General features: G+C 36.6%; 2 protein-coding genes across 3 annotated transcripts in view; one reads left to right on the top strand and one right to left on the bottom strand.

The window, feature by feature from the left end:
- Pcf11 (Pcf11 cleavage and polyadenylation factor subunit) overlaps window positions 1–8256 on the bottom strand; it is a 58372-nt gene extending 50116 nt beyond the window's left edge. For both annotated transcript variants that reach the window (XM_071596432.1, XM_071596433.1), the window contains exons 1-3: window positions 7797–8256; window positions 6435–6560; window positions 5701–5877 (exon numbers count right to left, since the gene is read on the bottom strand). In XM_071596432.1, coding sequence (XP_071452533.1) covers window positions 5701–5877; window positions 6435–6560; window positions 7797–7949 — 456 coding nt within the window. In that variant the 5' untranslated portion in view covers window positions 7950–8256. The remainder of the gene's footprint in view (window positions 1–5700; window positions 5878–6434; window positions 6561–7796) is intronic.
- A 164-nt stretch (window positions 8257–8420) lies between these two features.
- On the top strand, window positions 8421–12334 carry Rab30 (RAS oncogene family member Rab30). Its single transcript, XM_071596762.1, has 6 exons — window positions 8421–8528; window positions 8729–8835; window positions 8927–9010; window positions 9126–9309; window positions 9477–9628; window positions 9993–12334. The coding sequence occupies exons 2-6, from the start codon at window positions 8749–8751 to the stop codon at window positions 10095–10097; spliced, it is 612 nt and encodes a 203-aa protein (XP_071452863.1). The 5' UTR covers window positions 8421–8528; window positions 8729–8748; the 3' UTR covers window positions 10098–12334.
- Window positions 12335–18761: the final 6427 nt, after the last annotated feature.

Genomic DNA, 18761 nt, shown 5'->3' with positions numbered 1-18761 from the left:
TATTCCACCTGTACATTAATTCTAAAGCACCTTGGTCTTTAATGACACACTTCTACAAAGGAAAGCAAGTCATTTGTTCTACTTCATACATAAATTTCATTACAATGGGTAGGCTATTTTAACTGTGAACTATTTAATTAATTTTGCATTTACTCATGCCAAAAATATCATCTACATACCATATGCATTTTGGGTAAATAATGGGTGCTTCTGCACTCTTAAAATGGTGTATAATATGTTGGCAACATAAAAGGACTGTCTATAACTGTGCCTTTTATTTACCAATAGAACTTGTAGCATCAAATTTATTCTCCGATTTGTGTGCATCATAGAAAAGGCTGAGCATTTAGCTATTTTCTACATAGTCCGCTTGACGATCAATCACTTTTTGCATCCTTGTGAGCAGCTTTTTAATACCGGCGCCATACCTTTCTACCGCCGCATCGCAAAGCCAACTGATGACTGCTTCTTTGATATAAATTCATTGCCATTTAGTGGAAAGGTACGGTGAGAAGTGCATGGACATCAAAAACTTGCAGAAGTGGTGCAGGGAGTTTTTTAATGGCCGGGAAAACAGCCACAATGAGCAGCGGTTGGGGTGGCTTAATTTGCCGGAATCAACGGTGGCTCTAATTGACGAGATGGTGTGCAATAACCAAAGAATTACCCTTGTTGAGATAACGGGTTTAATGAAGAGAGTGGCTACTTCCCTAGGCAGAATATTGTGTTGGAGGTCCTTGGTTACAACAAGTTGTCTCACCAAAGGAGTGGGTCATGACAATGCACGTCCACATATGTTACATCAAACGAACACCCTACTCAATGAATTTGGCTGGGATATCATCGACCACCCTCCTTACATCCTGGACGTTGCCCCCAGCGACTAGCACTTGTTTCCCACTCTCAAAAACACCTTGGAAGACAGAAATTCAAGTCAGACGGGGAAGTGCAGCGGGAGAAAGGTACGACACCAGTATTAAAAAGCTGGTTACAAGGATGCAAAAAGTTATTGATCGTCAGGGCGACTATGTAGAAAAATAGCTAAAAGGTCAGCCTTTCCTACGATGCACACAAAGTTGAGAATAAATTTAATTTTTCATGAAAAAAATAGGAGACCATACTTTACGAATCACCCTCATATAATGCCCTCCCTGTTTTTCATCCTGTTAAACAGGCACCATTAGCATTGAAAGACTTGGTTGAAAATGAGTTAGCCATTGTAAAACAACAGGAAATGCCATGCAAGATTCAAGTTTAATGAGGACCTCTTTTAGCTGTCCCATATAAAAATTAGAGGATTCGTTTGTTTGTGAACTTCATAAGTCACATTAAGTAAAGCATTAAAAAGTACCTCAACACCCCTTACCCCAAATAGAAGCATAGTGTCAAAATTAATTAACCTAAATATCAGCTTTTTCAGCCTTATTATTAAGTATCTTGATCATAAGGTAGATGGGAAGGGTGTACACCCAGCCTAGGAGAATATGCATGCTACCATGGCTGCTGCAAAACCTCAAGATGTAAGACAACTTAGTAAATTTTGAAAAATGACTTATTTTTTATACCAATGTATTCCAGTCTTGCATCCCTTGTTTGACTTAACATGTTTTGATAGAAATGGAATTGAGGGATGTAAGGCTGCTTCCCAGCAAACCAAATAGTGTCAAGCAATGAGTTCTCAATGCCATATGATCCTGGGTTACACTAATTTTAACTTGTGAGCCCTCTAGTTATGGAGTAGGAGATGTCCTTTATCAACCAGCGGGTAACACAGAGAGGGCCATGTCTTTAGTCTAACTACCGCACAGAAAATTGAACAAATTGTTGCATTGAAATGCATATTAGCAGATGATTCCGTAAAAAGTTACTGTTGCGGCATCTCCCGTGGTGTCTTTGGAATTTGAACAACATTACTTTCAGCCTGAGCAAGAAAGGTTAGCCACAGTGTTTCCTACAAAAAATGTCAAATTATTTGCATGGTTGAAAATTGCAGTGGTCTAATCATATGCTCCAAGATAACATGTTTGCCATCTGAGAAGATATCCTAAGTGACAACATGCATTCAGCATTGGTGCATACTAGTAACAGCTTAAAATTATGCATAAAAAACTTCCTCCACTGGCCATGTAGATGCATTATCATTTTTACCCATGAAGGGGAGTAATTAAGTTATTGCATATAATCTATATCTCTTACATGATTTCCCTTCAACTTATAAAGTAATAACAAGTAATAATAATAATATGGAGATCAATGAAAGGATACCGGTAGATGAAATTTTACAAAAGTTGTCAAATAGTATACTGGAAATGCATGGCCACCAAATCATTAAGATAGAAGCCTAGAATCAATTGTCAAAGCATCAAAGCGCATTATTATTGTAGGAAAAATGTCTCTTATTGGGATATAAATTACTGATTCTTTCTACTCCACAATCCAGAGTGTTAGCTACATTGGAAAGAGACCACCCTGACACTGTGCATTCAAAACTGTGTAGGAGATCATACGTGCACTGGCCCTAAATAGAAAATAATCTACAGCACTTGGGGGAAAATATCAAACATTTGAATATACTGATTGATTTTGAAAAAAAAGGTTTCACTAGGATGGCTATTTTCAATCATGTATGGCTGGGAGTTCAAATGGATTTCCTTAAAAGTAAATCAATGTTACATAATACTGTCAGCAGATAGTATTAGTATATGAGTTAAAAAGGTTGGATACTAACTAATACAAATGCAAAGTGTGATATAGAGGTTAAGAAATTGTTTTTCCATGTTTGGTTTTCATATAACCTTGGTGATCATGTAGAATCCGTTTTAACCTTATTCAAAAATTTTGAGCAGAACATTGTGTAACTTTAATCCATTCATCCTTCTCATTACCATCCAGCTTCAAATGGCTTAGCAGAAAGGTCTGTGCAATAAAAAATGTTCTTTCTTAATAACCAATGTCATAAATAGACAGGAACACATAACAGTCTATTGCTGTACAGAAATGCCTTCCTACCACAACTAAAAAATGTCTTTCTGAAATCCTTTCAAATTTCAAAGAACAGTCTGTGTTAAAGCCGCCTTTGACTTCCAAAGCTCATTTAAATGCACCAATTGTTGTTAAAGAGTTTATCATTAATGACAAGGTATTGGTAAAAAATGTTTGGAAAGGATATGTTGGGAGGCTTCTTGGCTGAATTACAGAGAAAGTCCACTCAATTACTTAATTCGAGTTAACAATAAAGTAATTAAATTTTGCCACGCCCATAAAATAACATAGTTATTTGCCAGATGACTGACATCCTCCTTGTAGAATTTGGTATGTACATTTCCTAACAATAACCTGCAGAAAAATAATTGTCAGGATATTAAGTCAACACATTTTGCAAGGCCATGGTCTCAGTTTCGGGCACCACCATCTCAGTCTCAGAAAATGAGGAGACCAGCCAGATCATTATTCACCATACATGTTCAAAACTCAACATTCTGCTCTTAGTGTACGTCTTTGTATTGTTATATGCTATTATGTACTGAATGATATTGTGTTCCTGCGAAGGGGAAGGAAAGAGGTGAATTGATCAATTACTTTAACCGATGATAAACTGGTCCCCAAACCTTGGGAGACAAGAATATGATTATAATAAATGAGAAACATTTATTCAGAACCTCAGCGAATGAAGAGGTATCTCATGTGCCCTGTCTTTTCAATATACAATGTACATTAGTAGAGGGAAGTGTTATTTAGTCCTGAGAAACTTTTCCTCAGGCATAATAAAAATAAATGCTTACTGTGATCTCCACCTCTGCACCTAATGCTATTAACATACCAATATCTCTGCTGCACCAATCTAAAAAACAATTCCTACAGGCATGCACAGGACATTAAGTTTTACCCTTGGCAATCCGGAAATTTTCAGGTAAAACTGTACAATAAGTTTGAACAAAACTGTACAAGAAAGTTTGCAATATGAACTATAAAAACTCTTTAATGAGGACTAATCAAACTGCATCCATAAGCATGGCTCTAATGTCGCGCTGAGAGCAAATTACTAAGCCAACCAACTAAATGAACCACTCACCTGATTTCATAGTTCACTACAAGCACAGTCTCAACTTCATAAAACTATAAATTAATATGCAGTTCATGCTAACTCAGAGAATAGCCCAGCCTACTTCCTAATTGCAGCAAATGAGACACACCCATGGCTGATGCAGATATTCACATAACACGAAAAGGTTGATGTATCCGGGTGAAGTGTAACATACCACTTGATAATGCTATACTCTCTTATATTTCAGTTGATAATGGCACACTCTTTACCTGTATTAATTGATATACTCTTCACCTGCACCTCAATACAGAAATTGCCAACATGAATAATTTGCCAAAAAATTGGTATAACTGCATGGCCTTCTTAGCCGTTCCATTATAAAAATATTTGATCAATATGTTCACACAGATGAATAGTATAGATGGAACTACATTTTGGACTACCAAAATGCTAAAAACTATTGCAAATATCAGCTTTAACATAGAAATACGAATTCAGATACAAAATAACACCTGATATTCTATCTTTAAAATGACTAATTATGAATCATTTACTCATGCATAAAATGAAAACAAAACAAAAGATATTTCTTATGTGCCAAGGTAGTTTCCAAAAATCCACATAAAATATAGAAAAATGCACCTTTCCCCAAGAAAATATTCATAAAAGGTAATTTTTAAGGGTGTGCAGCCTTGACATTTTCCTAAGGAAAAATATCTAACATATATTTTTAAGTAAATTTTCCAGCCTGACGGGATGAAATTCATCAACATCTTAGTTAACACTAACTATAATTTCTACCCACAGAGACATCACCAGTGAATGTGTTGGTGACAAATAATTTTCATCATTGATTTTTAATTCAGCTGAAGTATACTCATATAGGTAATCTTTTAATCAGAAAGAGAAGTTAAGTGATGTGAATTATTTCAGAGTAATCATCCAGGCAATAACACAAGGATGATGTCTAAAGGATAGTTCAAACTGTGCCAATTACATTAATAAGCACAAACAACCACTTATGGTTTATGCTGAATTTACACTAACTACATTTTACATGACTAGAGGGATATGCAGTACATACAGTTTACCTTCGGCTACTCAGCACTTTCTAGGCTATAAAACTATGTAAACTTCATCCATCTACCTTTGCAAGTTGTTTTCAATTCAGACTTCAAGGAACATATTCACCCTAGATCACACTAACTCTTTAGAGTCCACTCCAGACTTTAAATTGAGCCCAAATTCGACCATAGAAAACTTAATGCTTCAATGATTGTGTCTGCTTAATGATATGTAGAGCTTATTGTATGTTTATTAATGTTACATAGAGCTGCCGCAAAAAACTTATCATAATGCACTGTTACACTCTGGTAAAACAAGAGTCACAGAAAATCAACACTGACCTGCACTGCAAAAATTACATATATGACCATGGCCAGATAATTAGAACTGCATTAATTGCGTTAGCATGTATATCAGTGAAGAAGAGAGCACAATTCAATATCTTGAAAAGAAATGGAGGGTTAAACATTATGCAACCCTAATATTTCCTTTCATGGGAAGTTATACATGCCAAAAAGACCTTACAAAGAATTTTGATTCCCATCATTGCACTAATTGGAGGAATACAAAATGATAGAACTAAGAATTACCATTGATAAAAATCTGGGATTTAGATGTATGCTGGTGGTGGGAGTGGGTGCAGTGATGGGCCATGCTGGATCCATTGAATTCACACGGACATCAACAGCATACAACTTCTTCAATGGAAACACATCATTCCAAGTCTGGCGTAACTTGAACATCTGTGATCTGGTACGTTCGTCCACCTAAATTTGATGACTTATAAGTATCCTAAGCATATATATGCAAAACTACAAAGGCATTTACAATTCTTTGAAATATATTTGTTGAAATTAATTTAATGAGAACTCGTGAATAAGCAAAACTTCCTTTAAAAACTGCACTTCAAAGCATTAAACCACTTAATATACTTAAATAAAAATCAAGAGACATACAGAGACTATCACAAATTTATAAGCCACAGAACATTTTACAGCAAATGCCTAAGATGCTTCCATTTTAATTCCCTTGAAGTTTATAAATCACAAATATGCAAAAACAACACTGAATAGATAGTACAATTAAGTATACTGAAGACATTTTCCGGCTGTTGAACATGGGGTAATACCCTATAGTTTAAGATTCAAAGACTTCCACCGGCATCATTTGCACCAAATATCAATGGTGGATTAGTTTTTAAGTTTGCAAAACAACAAAATGTTAGAATATTCATTACAGTTAGTTCTTTCACATTAGCAAAACATATGGGGGGGATAATTGGGGTCGTAAAGTCATTGCATGCAAAAGGAACTTATTCACGCACCTTTACAAAGACACTGCAAAAAGTAGAAACGATGTTCTGGGTGAAGAGGCTGACATAAGCACGTCCTACATTCTTGACTATGGAATCAATCAGGTACAAAACTGGCAGCTTGATTTCTGGCATCACCTGCAGTTGTCAAAAACACACGGTGGTTGTTGTCTATGGCGGCAGTGCCTTGATGTGTGCATACTCAGTAAAATGTTAAAGCCATTGATGTGCCAACGTTAACATTTTCCAAAGTCGAAAAATGCCGACCACATCAAAGGTGGTTTACGAATATGAAGCTGGTCCAAATGAACTTGTCTCGTAGGATATCACCATTGCAAGGAAAGCTTCTCAACAGTTGTTAGAGATTTCTTAATTTTGTAAATGAAAATGAAAAATCGAACTTATTGGCAGAAACTAACTGCATATTACTGAATAGGATTTCTTCACAAGCATCACTCGTCAATAATTAATTGTTTATTAAATACAACAAAAATGTGCCACACCTTTCCGGTTGGTAATTTCAATTTACTTCATATAACGTAAAAATTACAAAAATATAATTGTTGAACTAAAATAAAAATGTGACTGAATAAATCTTGTCTAATCAAAAGCAATTCTACACACTTTACACCTGGCCAACACCTGATGGCATATTCAATCCTTTAATAACGTTCCGTTTTTAATATGAATATAAAAGCTCTTTTTCCAATTATTCTATATTGCAATTTTAAGCATCAAACATTGGTAAAAACTGAATTAGTAGCAACGATGTGATGACCAAACGTTGCAGCTTTAGGAAAAATCATGGGACCAAATACTACCAGGATAACTAAAATTACCCAATTAATATACGATATTCTTTAATATTTGCATAAAATCGTTACATAATTATTGAAAGACAAAAATACAAATCTTGGCAGAAAAATTAAGCAACAAACAATATGTTACTTTGAATGGCCAAACCGTGATTAAATTTTAGAGCTGTGACTCAAAGAAACAGGTATACCGGATTCTTTTCTATTTTAACAATATTACATAGAATACAGATTTTCATTTGGACATCCATTCTTAATTTTTATGCCCAATATAGAAGAGTAATGTACTGCAAATGTATACCGTAGGTTTTCACTTAATAGGTTAGCTGCACGGACAGGACAAAATAGTGAACTCGAGGGATTACTTCTTAAATTTCAATTTAATGTGCCGCTTTGAACAAATTTATTACAGTTTAAATATTTTTATTGCAAAATATGTTACAATCATAAATTATTTTGACTGGTATTATTACGATGAATAAATTAAAGAATGTTAAAATCCAGATAAAACTCAATAATATATTATCCAAGACACACAATTAAAAACCTAATAATTAACCTTTGTAAGATGTTTCTCCACAGCTTGGACGATTGCAGGGGCATGATCAATATTTTCTTCCGCAAGAATCGTTAACATGTTGATCAGAGGTTTGCTGTTGACTGTGAGATCCGCCAAAGATGATGCATACTCGTCCGCGACTTCTTTCGACATTGTGACTATCTTCGAGGCACTTTTAAAAAAATTGGTTAACTACAGTACTAAGGTATTCCTTTCCTCACGACACCATCCAGCGCAACAAGATACCAAAGACACCCATTTCACACTCCACATAAGCAGTCTGTAACGGTAATCCATCTGCCAGCGCAGCGCTTAAATTGTGCGTCACGATAATACTTTGAATAATGCACAGCCAAGCTGCATTTATAATTTGATATTAAATCCTATAAATATAAGTAATCAGCGACAACATTTATTAACGTTAATTCACTTCCACGATGCACTTCACCTAAAATGGAGTCCTACGCCGCAAGTATCACAGATATGATAGGCGTAATCTGATTGGCTTGGAAGCCAATCATTGTGTTTCAGTTGGTTTCTCAACGAATTGAAAGTGCTGTTACAAACCTACCCCAACAGACTTCAGCCAATAAATTTCAACTTTTACCTAAGGAAAATGTCGAAAGAGGTCGCAATGGGAAATTGTTGTCTGCTCCTTCACGTATGTCTGATAGATAAGATTATCAGGACTCTAATGGATTCTATTTATATACGTTAGGATATACGTGCTGAGTAAGTTAAAATTTACCTCGGGCATATCTTTTTTAGTTAGGATCATATTACAATACTTGGACGTCCGATTAAATTATTACAAATGTCAACAACACTTTTGAAATTCTACACTATTAATTCGTATCCATTTAAGGCAATTGTCGATTTATTTCTCAGTACTTATCATGTGACCTAAAGCGTAATCAATTGCTTCATTACAGTAGAGTTCAAGACCTTCCAAATGGAAGATTATAAATTTTTGTTCAAGGTGGTGCTAGTTGGTAATGCAGGTGTCGGAAAAACTTGTCTTGTCAGAAGGTTTACCCAGGTACTAATACCAACGTACAATGTAGTTTTTTCTTGAAATCGTCGAATACTTTTAGGAATCTCTTGAATGTGCCCATTTTCTTCATTTCAAGGGTTTATTTCCGCCTGGGCAAGGTGCAACAATCGGTGTGGACTTCATGATAAAGACTGTTGAAATTGAAGGGGAAAAGATAAAGGTATCGAATTTTAGTCTTTATATTCCAGACGTGGTTGTTTTATTTCAAACATATTTGGTAATTACTCATTGGTGTGGCTGAATTGGGTCATTATGTAAATGCTCCGTGTTTTCAGCTACAAATATGGGACACAGCTGGACAGGAAAGGTTTCGGTCTATCACCCAAAGTTACTATCGTTCTGCTCATGCCTTAATCCTTGCATATGACATATCGTGTCAACCAACCTTTGACTGTCTACCCGACTGGTTGAGAGAAATAGAAGAGTATGCAAGCAGTAAAGTTCTCCGTGTTCTTGTCGGTATGTTGGGGCTTTAAGTGGGACAGATATTATTGTCATAGTAGAGTTAGTGTGCTTATAATGAAGACGGCTGGTAACGTGGTGAAAATGCGTGGAATATTAAATGTGAAGAATGTTGTAATACCAATTGACATCATTCTCTTGCATCGGTCTTTGTTTACTTTTAGGCAATAAAACAGACAGGGAAGATAGAGAAATACCTACTGCCGTGGGAGAAGATTTTGCTGCCAGGCATAATATGTATTTTATTGAAACGTCTGCCAAGGAAGCAGATAATGTGGAAAGACTGTTTATGGAAATTGCCGCAGACCTAATGGAGGTAAGATAATTTCGAAGTCGTTAGGGGTAGTAGAATGATTCTATAACCTATTGTTTATGCATTAATAATTTCTTGTAACAGGAAACAATATTATTAGAACTTATGGCTTGTCTAAGCAGAGTACCTCCGACTTATATTTTGTCATTCCATCGAAGAGATGTTGGCCTCCTCCTAAGAATCTTAATCGATAGGCGTCGAATAACATTTCAGAATGCTAACACTTATAAAATATTAATACTATATGTATTTCTCTCCTTCATATTCATAACTTAATTGATCAGGATTTCAGTGGTTTATTTCATTTGGACCCGTCTATTTGAGTTGACGTATATATTCTAATATTAATAATGTTTTATTTCACTAGCAAGCCAGATGCAAAGAGCTTCCAAGGTATGATGGCAATTCGCCATCTCTTAACGGGAGAACAACAGTAATTGGAGAAGGAGGTTGTTGCAGTAGATTCTCCTAAACCAATGAGTGCTATAATGAATCGGTGACAATGGCTGCTCAGGATGTGCCGTCAATTCTGGTACTTCCAGGTCTGTTGGCATCATCTTGGTAATACTCAGCAAGGATGAATGAACATTATGAGTGGGCCACAGTTCAGTTGGATTTTATCTGTGAAAAGTGGGAACATTTTTACATGACCTGGAGGATTGAATTGTTTCCTTTCACACTGATTTACCAAGACTTACGGTGTGAATATGGGCACAAAACATTCACGTTGCTCCTGTAAAACTAAGATTTTACGTTTAACACTGGTGATGTTTCTATTTATTAACTGGATGTTTTCTTTCATCCTATGGGTTTAATCCTTCATAATTACATACCTCTGTAATTTTCTGTGATAACTTCCCTCTCATGTACATTCCTTGGCTTTACATAATATTGTGAAGCAATCATTATGAAATTAAGCACATGCGTATCAAAAATGCATTTACATATAAGCTACACCAATTTTACTTATTTAATGGCAGATTTCGTTTATTTCAGATAGGCTTTTGCTTATCTGTTAATGATTAAAAAAATTCCCAAGCTGCAATTTGTTTGGTGTCATCCAGTTGAGGGCTGCATAAAGTTGTTATGTTGCAACTACAAGTGTTAGTGGCTGTTTTACAGTCATGTAGTGAAAAAACTGCTTAGCAGTGCTATTGAGTTTTCCAGCAACATTTTTGTAGGATTTCATTGTTGCCAACTGTAATTAAAAGATTTTTACTCCTGGGTAGCCAACAGCTTGAACTTCTGAGTGAGTTAGAATTGTGCTGCATGGGGGATGGTAATGAGATTTGAGTAAATATATGCCTGTTTCGTAAAGTTATATTCTCTGGAGCTGCAAGTATGTAATATGTATTTAACAAGAGGTATGAGGTTGGCTTATCAATTAACAAATGTGTTGTGCAGATTTCTTGTATCTCTCTGTGAAGAAACGTGTGCAATTTTTAACAAATCCATAAATTACTTTCTTTGTATGCTCCATGAAACAGGACCTATTTTTACCATTTTGGTTACTTATTATGTTTGATAAATATTTATTTATGCCTGTCTTGCCATGACACAATGTGGTAGCTATTTGTGATTTTTTTTATTTAGTACAAAATAAATTTTCTATCTTATTTTGTATGGTAAGTTTTATACGTTGTTGCTGAAATTAAAAAAACTCTGGTATTTCATTATAGCGATATGCATTGCTGTGCTTTTTCAACCTAGTCCTAGCTAAGATCTCCATGGTGCATATGTTGATTTTATTTGTACAGTGTTTTTTTTAATTGGAGCCGTCCAAAGACAATGCCAGCTTAAATGTTCATAATTTGTTAGAGATATTATTCTGAGCAAAAGGAAGTTAACACTCGCACATTCATGTGCACCTTGGCTTGCTCAATTTCAGCCTCAAGGAATTATTTCTATCACATTCATTCAGAATGTATCTGCTGCTTGCATGTCTTTTTTGATGATTTCAAAAATGTATTTAATGTTAGAATGCCTTTTATGTTCATTTTTTTGGGATTGCATCTTAAGTTAACATAATATGATGCAAAAATCATCCATTGGCAAAATATTGCCCTTTGTCACTATCTGTTGATCTTACAGTACTTACATGTTTAATTGGTGGATGTGTTGTTTTACAATTTACTTATTAATATTCATTATAAATGAGTAATTTTGTAGACCAAATGTTAACTGAACTCCACGTTGAGTTGCAAATGTACTTATTTAACTTGATTGAAATTAAATACTAAAAAATGGCATAATAAGAAAGAATTGTTCTGTGACTTAGATCCCCCGTTGCTGCAGCTTAGAAATAATATCTAGAATTGCAAGTCATCGATATCTCTGAGAGTTTCTTTTCTGACGTGCAATAAATATATAATAAAAATGTGTATTACAAATGAAATATTCTCATAATGGGTAAAAGTTGCCCTAAGTTTTGCATTACTCATTATTTGGTCAGCAATATGCCCTGAAATATTACTAGCATTCATTTGAAAATATTGAAATCTGCCAAATAATCTTATCGGGACTGTATGATATTAATGCAGTGGTGTATAATTTTATTTCATTTGATGTGATAAATTTTGGAAAATGTATTTCAAATCTATAACTGAAACATGACACAATAATTTCGTGTAATTGTGGTGGTGGGAGAGAATGCATTGTAAATACACATTGCCTTTGGAGAAGCAAAGAAAATAAATGGTGACTACTTAATTGCAAGTTCCTCATTCTTCAAACCCTAATGCAGAGTTCATACCCTTAATCGACATGTGTGAAAATACACCAGGTGCTTAATTTATGCACCTTTTAGATACCATGCCCAAAGAAAACTTTGATATTACTAACTGTAAATGTGAAGCATTAGAAGATGAATACATTATGGAGGTACTGCCATTGCACCTATAAAACATTTAACTAGATATTTTTTAATTCCTGAAAGGATGACCGATTTCATTGGCTGGTATATAGGTATATAAATTTTATAACAATCATAGAAATGACAGCTGTTGAAAGACCTTAAGAGTGGATATATGGTATCAATCGCATGTTACGCTAATGATTAAAGCAGACCGGCCAAGAATTCAAATAATAGATGTTGACACAAAACCACTTTGTATTTCCGCATAAAGCTGTTGATTCCACAACCTAGCTTTCCACTAAGTCACCCTCAGGTGAACAGTAAGTTTTTTTTGTATCATGATGGTTTTTACTGGGTAGGGTATGATGCTGGATTAGAAGAGGGAAAGTGAAGTCAGAGGGGGCAAGGAAGATTTTGTTGACAATAAGGGCCAAAGAGGAGAGGGTTTGTGGAATAGAGTGAGGTTGAGAACCACCACCTCATTGGGAAAGTGGGAAGAATACGAAAAGTCATTGTCTAATTCAGTTGGAAATTTTCAATATCTCAAGTGCATCAAACTTCAAACCTTCCCTCTTCAGGTGTAAAGTTTTGGGAATGAAGATACCCATGTGGTTACTTTGTAGCAGGCGTTTTGAAAAGAAGGATGTATGTAATGTATTCAGGAAGTTCTCTCGGGTTTCCCACCGGGTCAGCGTGGTGTGCACCGACGTTTCGACGGCTAACTCTGCCATCGTCTTTAGGGTGAAGTGCAGAGCAATGAATTCGCCATGTATTTATACCCTGTCGTAGGGTCAGGTGTCCTCCGATTGGTCCGATGTGTTCCCAAGTGCCGAGCCGCCCCGGTGACGTCTCGTACTTTCAATTTTTCTCAGCACAGGTCTCCACGTGCTGCTGATCTGGAAGCCAGTGTCCCTGTTGAAGGTATTCTGTCCTTCCAGTCGGATTTCCACGGCTTCCTTCGCCACTCGGTCCCAGTAGCCGTTCGTGTGACAAAGTCTTTTGGTGCTCCCCCAGTCAATCCGATGACCATGCGTGATGCTGTGTTTGGCGACTGCAGACTTCTCAGGGTAATGGAGTCTGATGCATCGCTCATGCTCCGTTAGTCGCTTTTCAATTGTGCGGCCAGTCTCCCCGATGTATACCTGGCCGCACTCACACGGGATCCGGTATACCCGCGGCGCCTTCAAACCCCGTTCGTCTTTTGCCGTGCCAAGGAAGTTCTTCAATTTTCCTTGTGGCTTGTGGATGGTTTCCACTTTATGTTTCCTTAGTATCCTGGATATCTTATGGGATACCGTGGAAACAAAGGGGATGCTGACCCTGGCAACGGGTTTTTCTCTTTCCTCTCTCTGACGGTCGTTTCTGGTGAAGGCCCTTTTAAGGGCCAAATTGACCTCCCGGCTTGTGTATCCATTCTGAAGGAAAGTATTTTTCAGGTGATGAACTTCTGCCTCCAAACCTTCCTGGTCTGACACGCATTTTGCCCGGTGGATGAGCGTTGACATAACCCCTCGTTTTTGGGCAGGGTGATGGTGGCTTTTCCCGTTCAAATAGAGATTGGAGTGGGTAGGCTTCCTATACACCTTGTGGCCTAAGCTCCCGTCCGCTTTCCTTTCAATTAGGATATCCAGGAAGGGCAGCCGACCGTTGCTCTCAATCTCCATGGTGAACTGGATGCTGGGACGGTCGGCTGCCCTTCCTGGATATCCTAATTGAAAGGAAAGCGGACGGGAGCTTAGGCCACAAGGTGTATAGGAAGCCTACCCACACCAATCTCTATTTGAACGGGAAAAGCCACCATCACCCTGCCCAAAAACGAGGGGTTATGTCAACGCTCATCCACCGGGCAAAATGCGTGTCAGACCAGGAAGGTTTGGAGGCAGAAGTTCATCACCTGAAAAATACTTTCCTTCAGAATGGATACACAAGCCGGGAGGTCAATTTGGCCCTTAAAAGGGCCTTCACCAGAAACGACCGTCAGAGAGAGGAAAGAGAAAAACCCGTTGCCAGGGTCAGCATCCCCTTTGTTTCCACGGTATCCCATAAGATATCCAGGATACTAAGGAAACATAAAGTGGAAACCATCCACAAGCCACAAGGAAAATTGAAGAACTTCCTTGGCACGGCAAAAGACGAACGGGGTTTGAAGGCGCCGGGGGTATACCGGATCCCGTGTGAGTGCGGCCAGGTATACATCGGGGAGACTGGCCGCACAATTGAAAAGCGACTAACGGAGCATGAGCGATGCATCAGACTCCATTACCCTGAGAAGTCTGCAGTCGCCGAACACAGCATCACGCATGGTCATCGGATTGACTGGGGGAGCACCAAAAGACTTTGTCACACGAACGGCTACTGGGACCGAGTGGCGAAGGAAGCCGTGGAAATCCGACTGGAAGGACAGAATACCTTCAACAGGGACACTGGCTTCCAGATCAGCAGCACGTGGAGACCTGTGCTGAGAAAAATTGAAAGTACGAGATGTCACCGGGGCGGCTCGGCACTTGGGAACACATCGGACCAATCGGAGGACACCTGACCCTACGACAGGGTATAAATACATGGCGAATTCATTGCTCTGCACTTCACCCTGAAGACGATGGCAGAGTTAGCCGTCGAAACGTCGGTGCACACCACGCTGACCCGGTGGGAAACCCGAGAGAACTTCCTGAATACAATACGCCGGGAAAAACTGAGATCCTTCATGATGTATGTAATGTTTTATTTTTGAAGCAGGCCCCATGGTCTTTCAATTATTCCCAGAATCCCTCTTATCTAACCAATATAAATGGTTGGTCAATCAGGGCACAGTATGTACACTGCAATCTTGCCCAGTTTCAGAATTCTTTCTTTGCTGCTTGCCATGAGATGTTCACATCACCCCTAATGTATCATGATCTCTTTATGGTCTTCTTTACATAGGTTTTCTGCTTCCCTGTTTTATAATATTTAATGCTGTTCTGGTTTGAATTGTATTTGTCCCAAAACAGTTACATACGAGTTCAGAACCACTGGTTTAATCAAGGCATGATGAGAGATAGTCCTTTTCTATCATATATGTCATCTGGAACTTCAATGCTTTATTCATGAATAGAACCATAAAAAAATTGCTGTCCCAAGTCTCCAGCAAAATATGTCTAATCATAATCTTATATCCTAACCAGTATCTCCCCATGTCTCATGGCATTTTCTTCATGAACCAATTGTCATATTTAAACCAGGTGTTTGTTATAAAAAAGGTATTTCTTGTGGAACCTTTTCTTCTCTTCATTGTCATCACATCTTTCTAATCTCCAAACATATAGTAGTATAATTGTATTTTTCTCTTCACATTTACCTCACAGGGTTAGGCTTCACTTCATGGAAGTTTTGTATGTCCATATTTCAAATAAAAGAGAAGTAATTTAGCTTAATAAATTCTGTGGAAAAGTACATTTCTCTTGCATTTGAAATATTGATATCTTCTTGCACTTTTTTCTTACTAATTTAGTATTCATGTTTTTCTATTTCCCTCTCTCAAATATTTTTCTAATTATAAAAGAGACCCAGACTATTACAATTTTTCCTCTGTTATTACGGAACAGTTCCACCACATCACACCTGAATCTGTAATTTATATCTTTCTAATTCTGGCACATTATCAATAGCTTCCTCCTCCATTTACTTCCTAATCTTTATATATTATATTGTGTCTTTTGTCTAACCCTTGCTTGAGATAAAAACCTACCGCTCCTCTGTCTTTCATTCCCAATCTTGCTCCTTGTCAGAATTTGACCGATTACTTTCTTGTACTAGTTCCTCTGTTGAAGCTTCTATATCCTATTTCCTTTTCAATCATCTTGAATTAGACATTACATTTCATGAGCAATAGATTTTGAACTGACTTCACATCTCCACCTATAAACTGAGACTTGACGATCCTAAACATATAAGTAACTGTAATGTATTCTGGTATTCCGTGAATATTCTCACTATTTTCATGCATAAATACATCAATATTGTTGTTTAAACCAGATGTTTTATAAAAATAAATTTGATCGGATATCAGGTATTAAGACATGGTAGTCCATGGGCAGTGTGTAGGGCTACAGACCAGGTTCGACTCCATGGCTTCACGCAAACTGTGTGATTTTTCAATAACCATAACATCCCGGGAACATGGAAAGGATCTGGCCCCCTATCCTGATGTGTGAATTTCACATGCCACTGAGATTAGTATTTTGTGGACTTAACCATCAAGTATCAAACCAAACTTCAGGTTGAGAATTTTGTTTATGATTTTTTTATCAGGTCTCATTGATGGTACATAAGTAATACCACCTACTGATTAGGCACTCTGTTCATGGACCAAGCATATTATCTGACATTTGTGTGTGTCAACAAGAAGAGGTTGAGACATGAATTCACTCGTGGGAAGAAGGTAATTAAACACATGTGGATTGATCTGTACGCCTGAATCAACCAGGCCCATTGTTCAGGATTACCCAATTGTATTTTTAGAGTGCTACACTCTCTTAAAAAAATACAAATTCCATGATTACCCCCCTATCAACTTGATTTTTATTTTGAATTATGCAGTTCTTGCTGTGAATGACCCCATTCTGAGCTCCATTCCTCTTTCAAAACTCTTGTTTCTTGCCCTCAAGTTTTTATGAGTTCCTAAACCTAACTTTCCCATCCCTTCCTTTGCTTACCCCGAAACAATAATCCCCCATCACTCTCAAGAGTATTATTCAAGGAATACCCGAAATATACTTCATGAGGCCTCAATGTGGAACTACTTCATCTTTTTCCAAATGTTAAAATATATTCATGCCGTCCATTCAAAAATTAATGTCGACTGGCCAAGGTTTTAAAAATTGCAACAACTACCACCTTGGCTAGAACAGTAAATACCAGAAGTTAGGAATTTTAATAAAAATGTATTAATGGTACTACACAAATATTTATATTTAAAAAATAATACATCAATATTTCAATTTGGATATAGTAGTTATAGTAATATTGTCCCTAGGCAAAAAACACTTGAATTGACATGTGATTCTAAATAGATAAATCACCACATGGCATAGACATTAGATATGCAGTGTACATGTTCTCCTCTCTGTGAATACTTCTAAAAGTGTTAACCTGAAGAGAAAGTATATTTTTGATGGTTATGCTTTAATCTCCACTGAAAATAATTTCATAGTGCTTTTTATTCACATTAATAGGGCTTCCCTTTAATAATCCTATTTTCTGCAATGCACCTTTGCATTTTCCTCTTGACTCCATGAAAATGTATTTTTCCGAGGGAATAAAGCTACTTCTATGACTAAAATATTCCATCAACACTCACTTGTTTTGTTTACAACTGTTCTTCCTACCTATTTGTTTAAAACAAATGCTATTCCCTTCACTGGCTCTTTTCCCCTTCACTCTCATTAATACCTCTTAACTATCCCTCTCATTTATATATGCTGCTCTCTTTCCACATCATCTGGTACAACCATGATATATCTAATTTTGGGAACTGGACTGAATAAAACACATTTTAATGAAATCTGTATTGAAAATAAGCAGAAGTAGTGGAAGATTAATGCCGTGCCAGTATTGTAAACATAAGTTAGAGCAGAAGAATTAAATTCTTTTAGTTCACTGAAAGAAAAAAATAGTTCATCCTTACCAAAACCATATGTCAGATTAAAAGTAGGACACAACAGGGAAGTGATTGGAGATTGAAGGATTAATCTTACCATGACCAAAAATAGTAGAATTGATGTAAGCTAGCATTACATCACAAAAACAAACTGGTTAAAGTTATATGAGTCTAAGAGAATAAAAATCGAAATTGGAATATTATCTCAAAAAAATTGAAAAGTTCAATTTCTGCGTAACTCTGGAACAAAAACTACACAAAATATCACAATTGGAAAAATATAATCTGTATCATAGACTTTAAGGCCGAATTGATTCAATATTTATCTTATTTCATTAATTAGTAGTTGCCATTCCAAAATTACTTTTCCTATCAGCAAGCATTCCTTAGGATCTCATACTATGGTAGTTCTTTTAATAAGTATTTGATAATAAATTCAATAATAATTTAAAGTTATAGTTACTGATAGACATACATTTGTACATAAGGTCAATGAATATTGCATTAATATCAAAAGATTTTTAAAACCAACCACTTCCCTTACAGATACTAAGTTCTCTTACGGTATGCTATGCTGGTAATATTTAGTTTTCTCAATGTAATACAAAAATTAATGGAGAAAAATAATAATGGTATACAAACAT

This window comes from Hetaerina americana, unplaced genomic scaffold (assembly GCF_022747635.1).
Source record: "Hetaerina americana unplaced genomic scaffold, ioHetAmer1.1.p SCAF_8, whole genome shotgun sequence".
In the NCBI taxonomy this organism is placed as follows: domain Eukaryota; kingdom Metazoa; phylum Arthropoda; class Insecta; order Odonata; family Calopterygidae; genus Hetaerina; species Hetaerina americana.
This window is presented reverse-complemented; position numbering and strand designations above follow the sequence as displayed.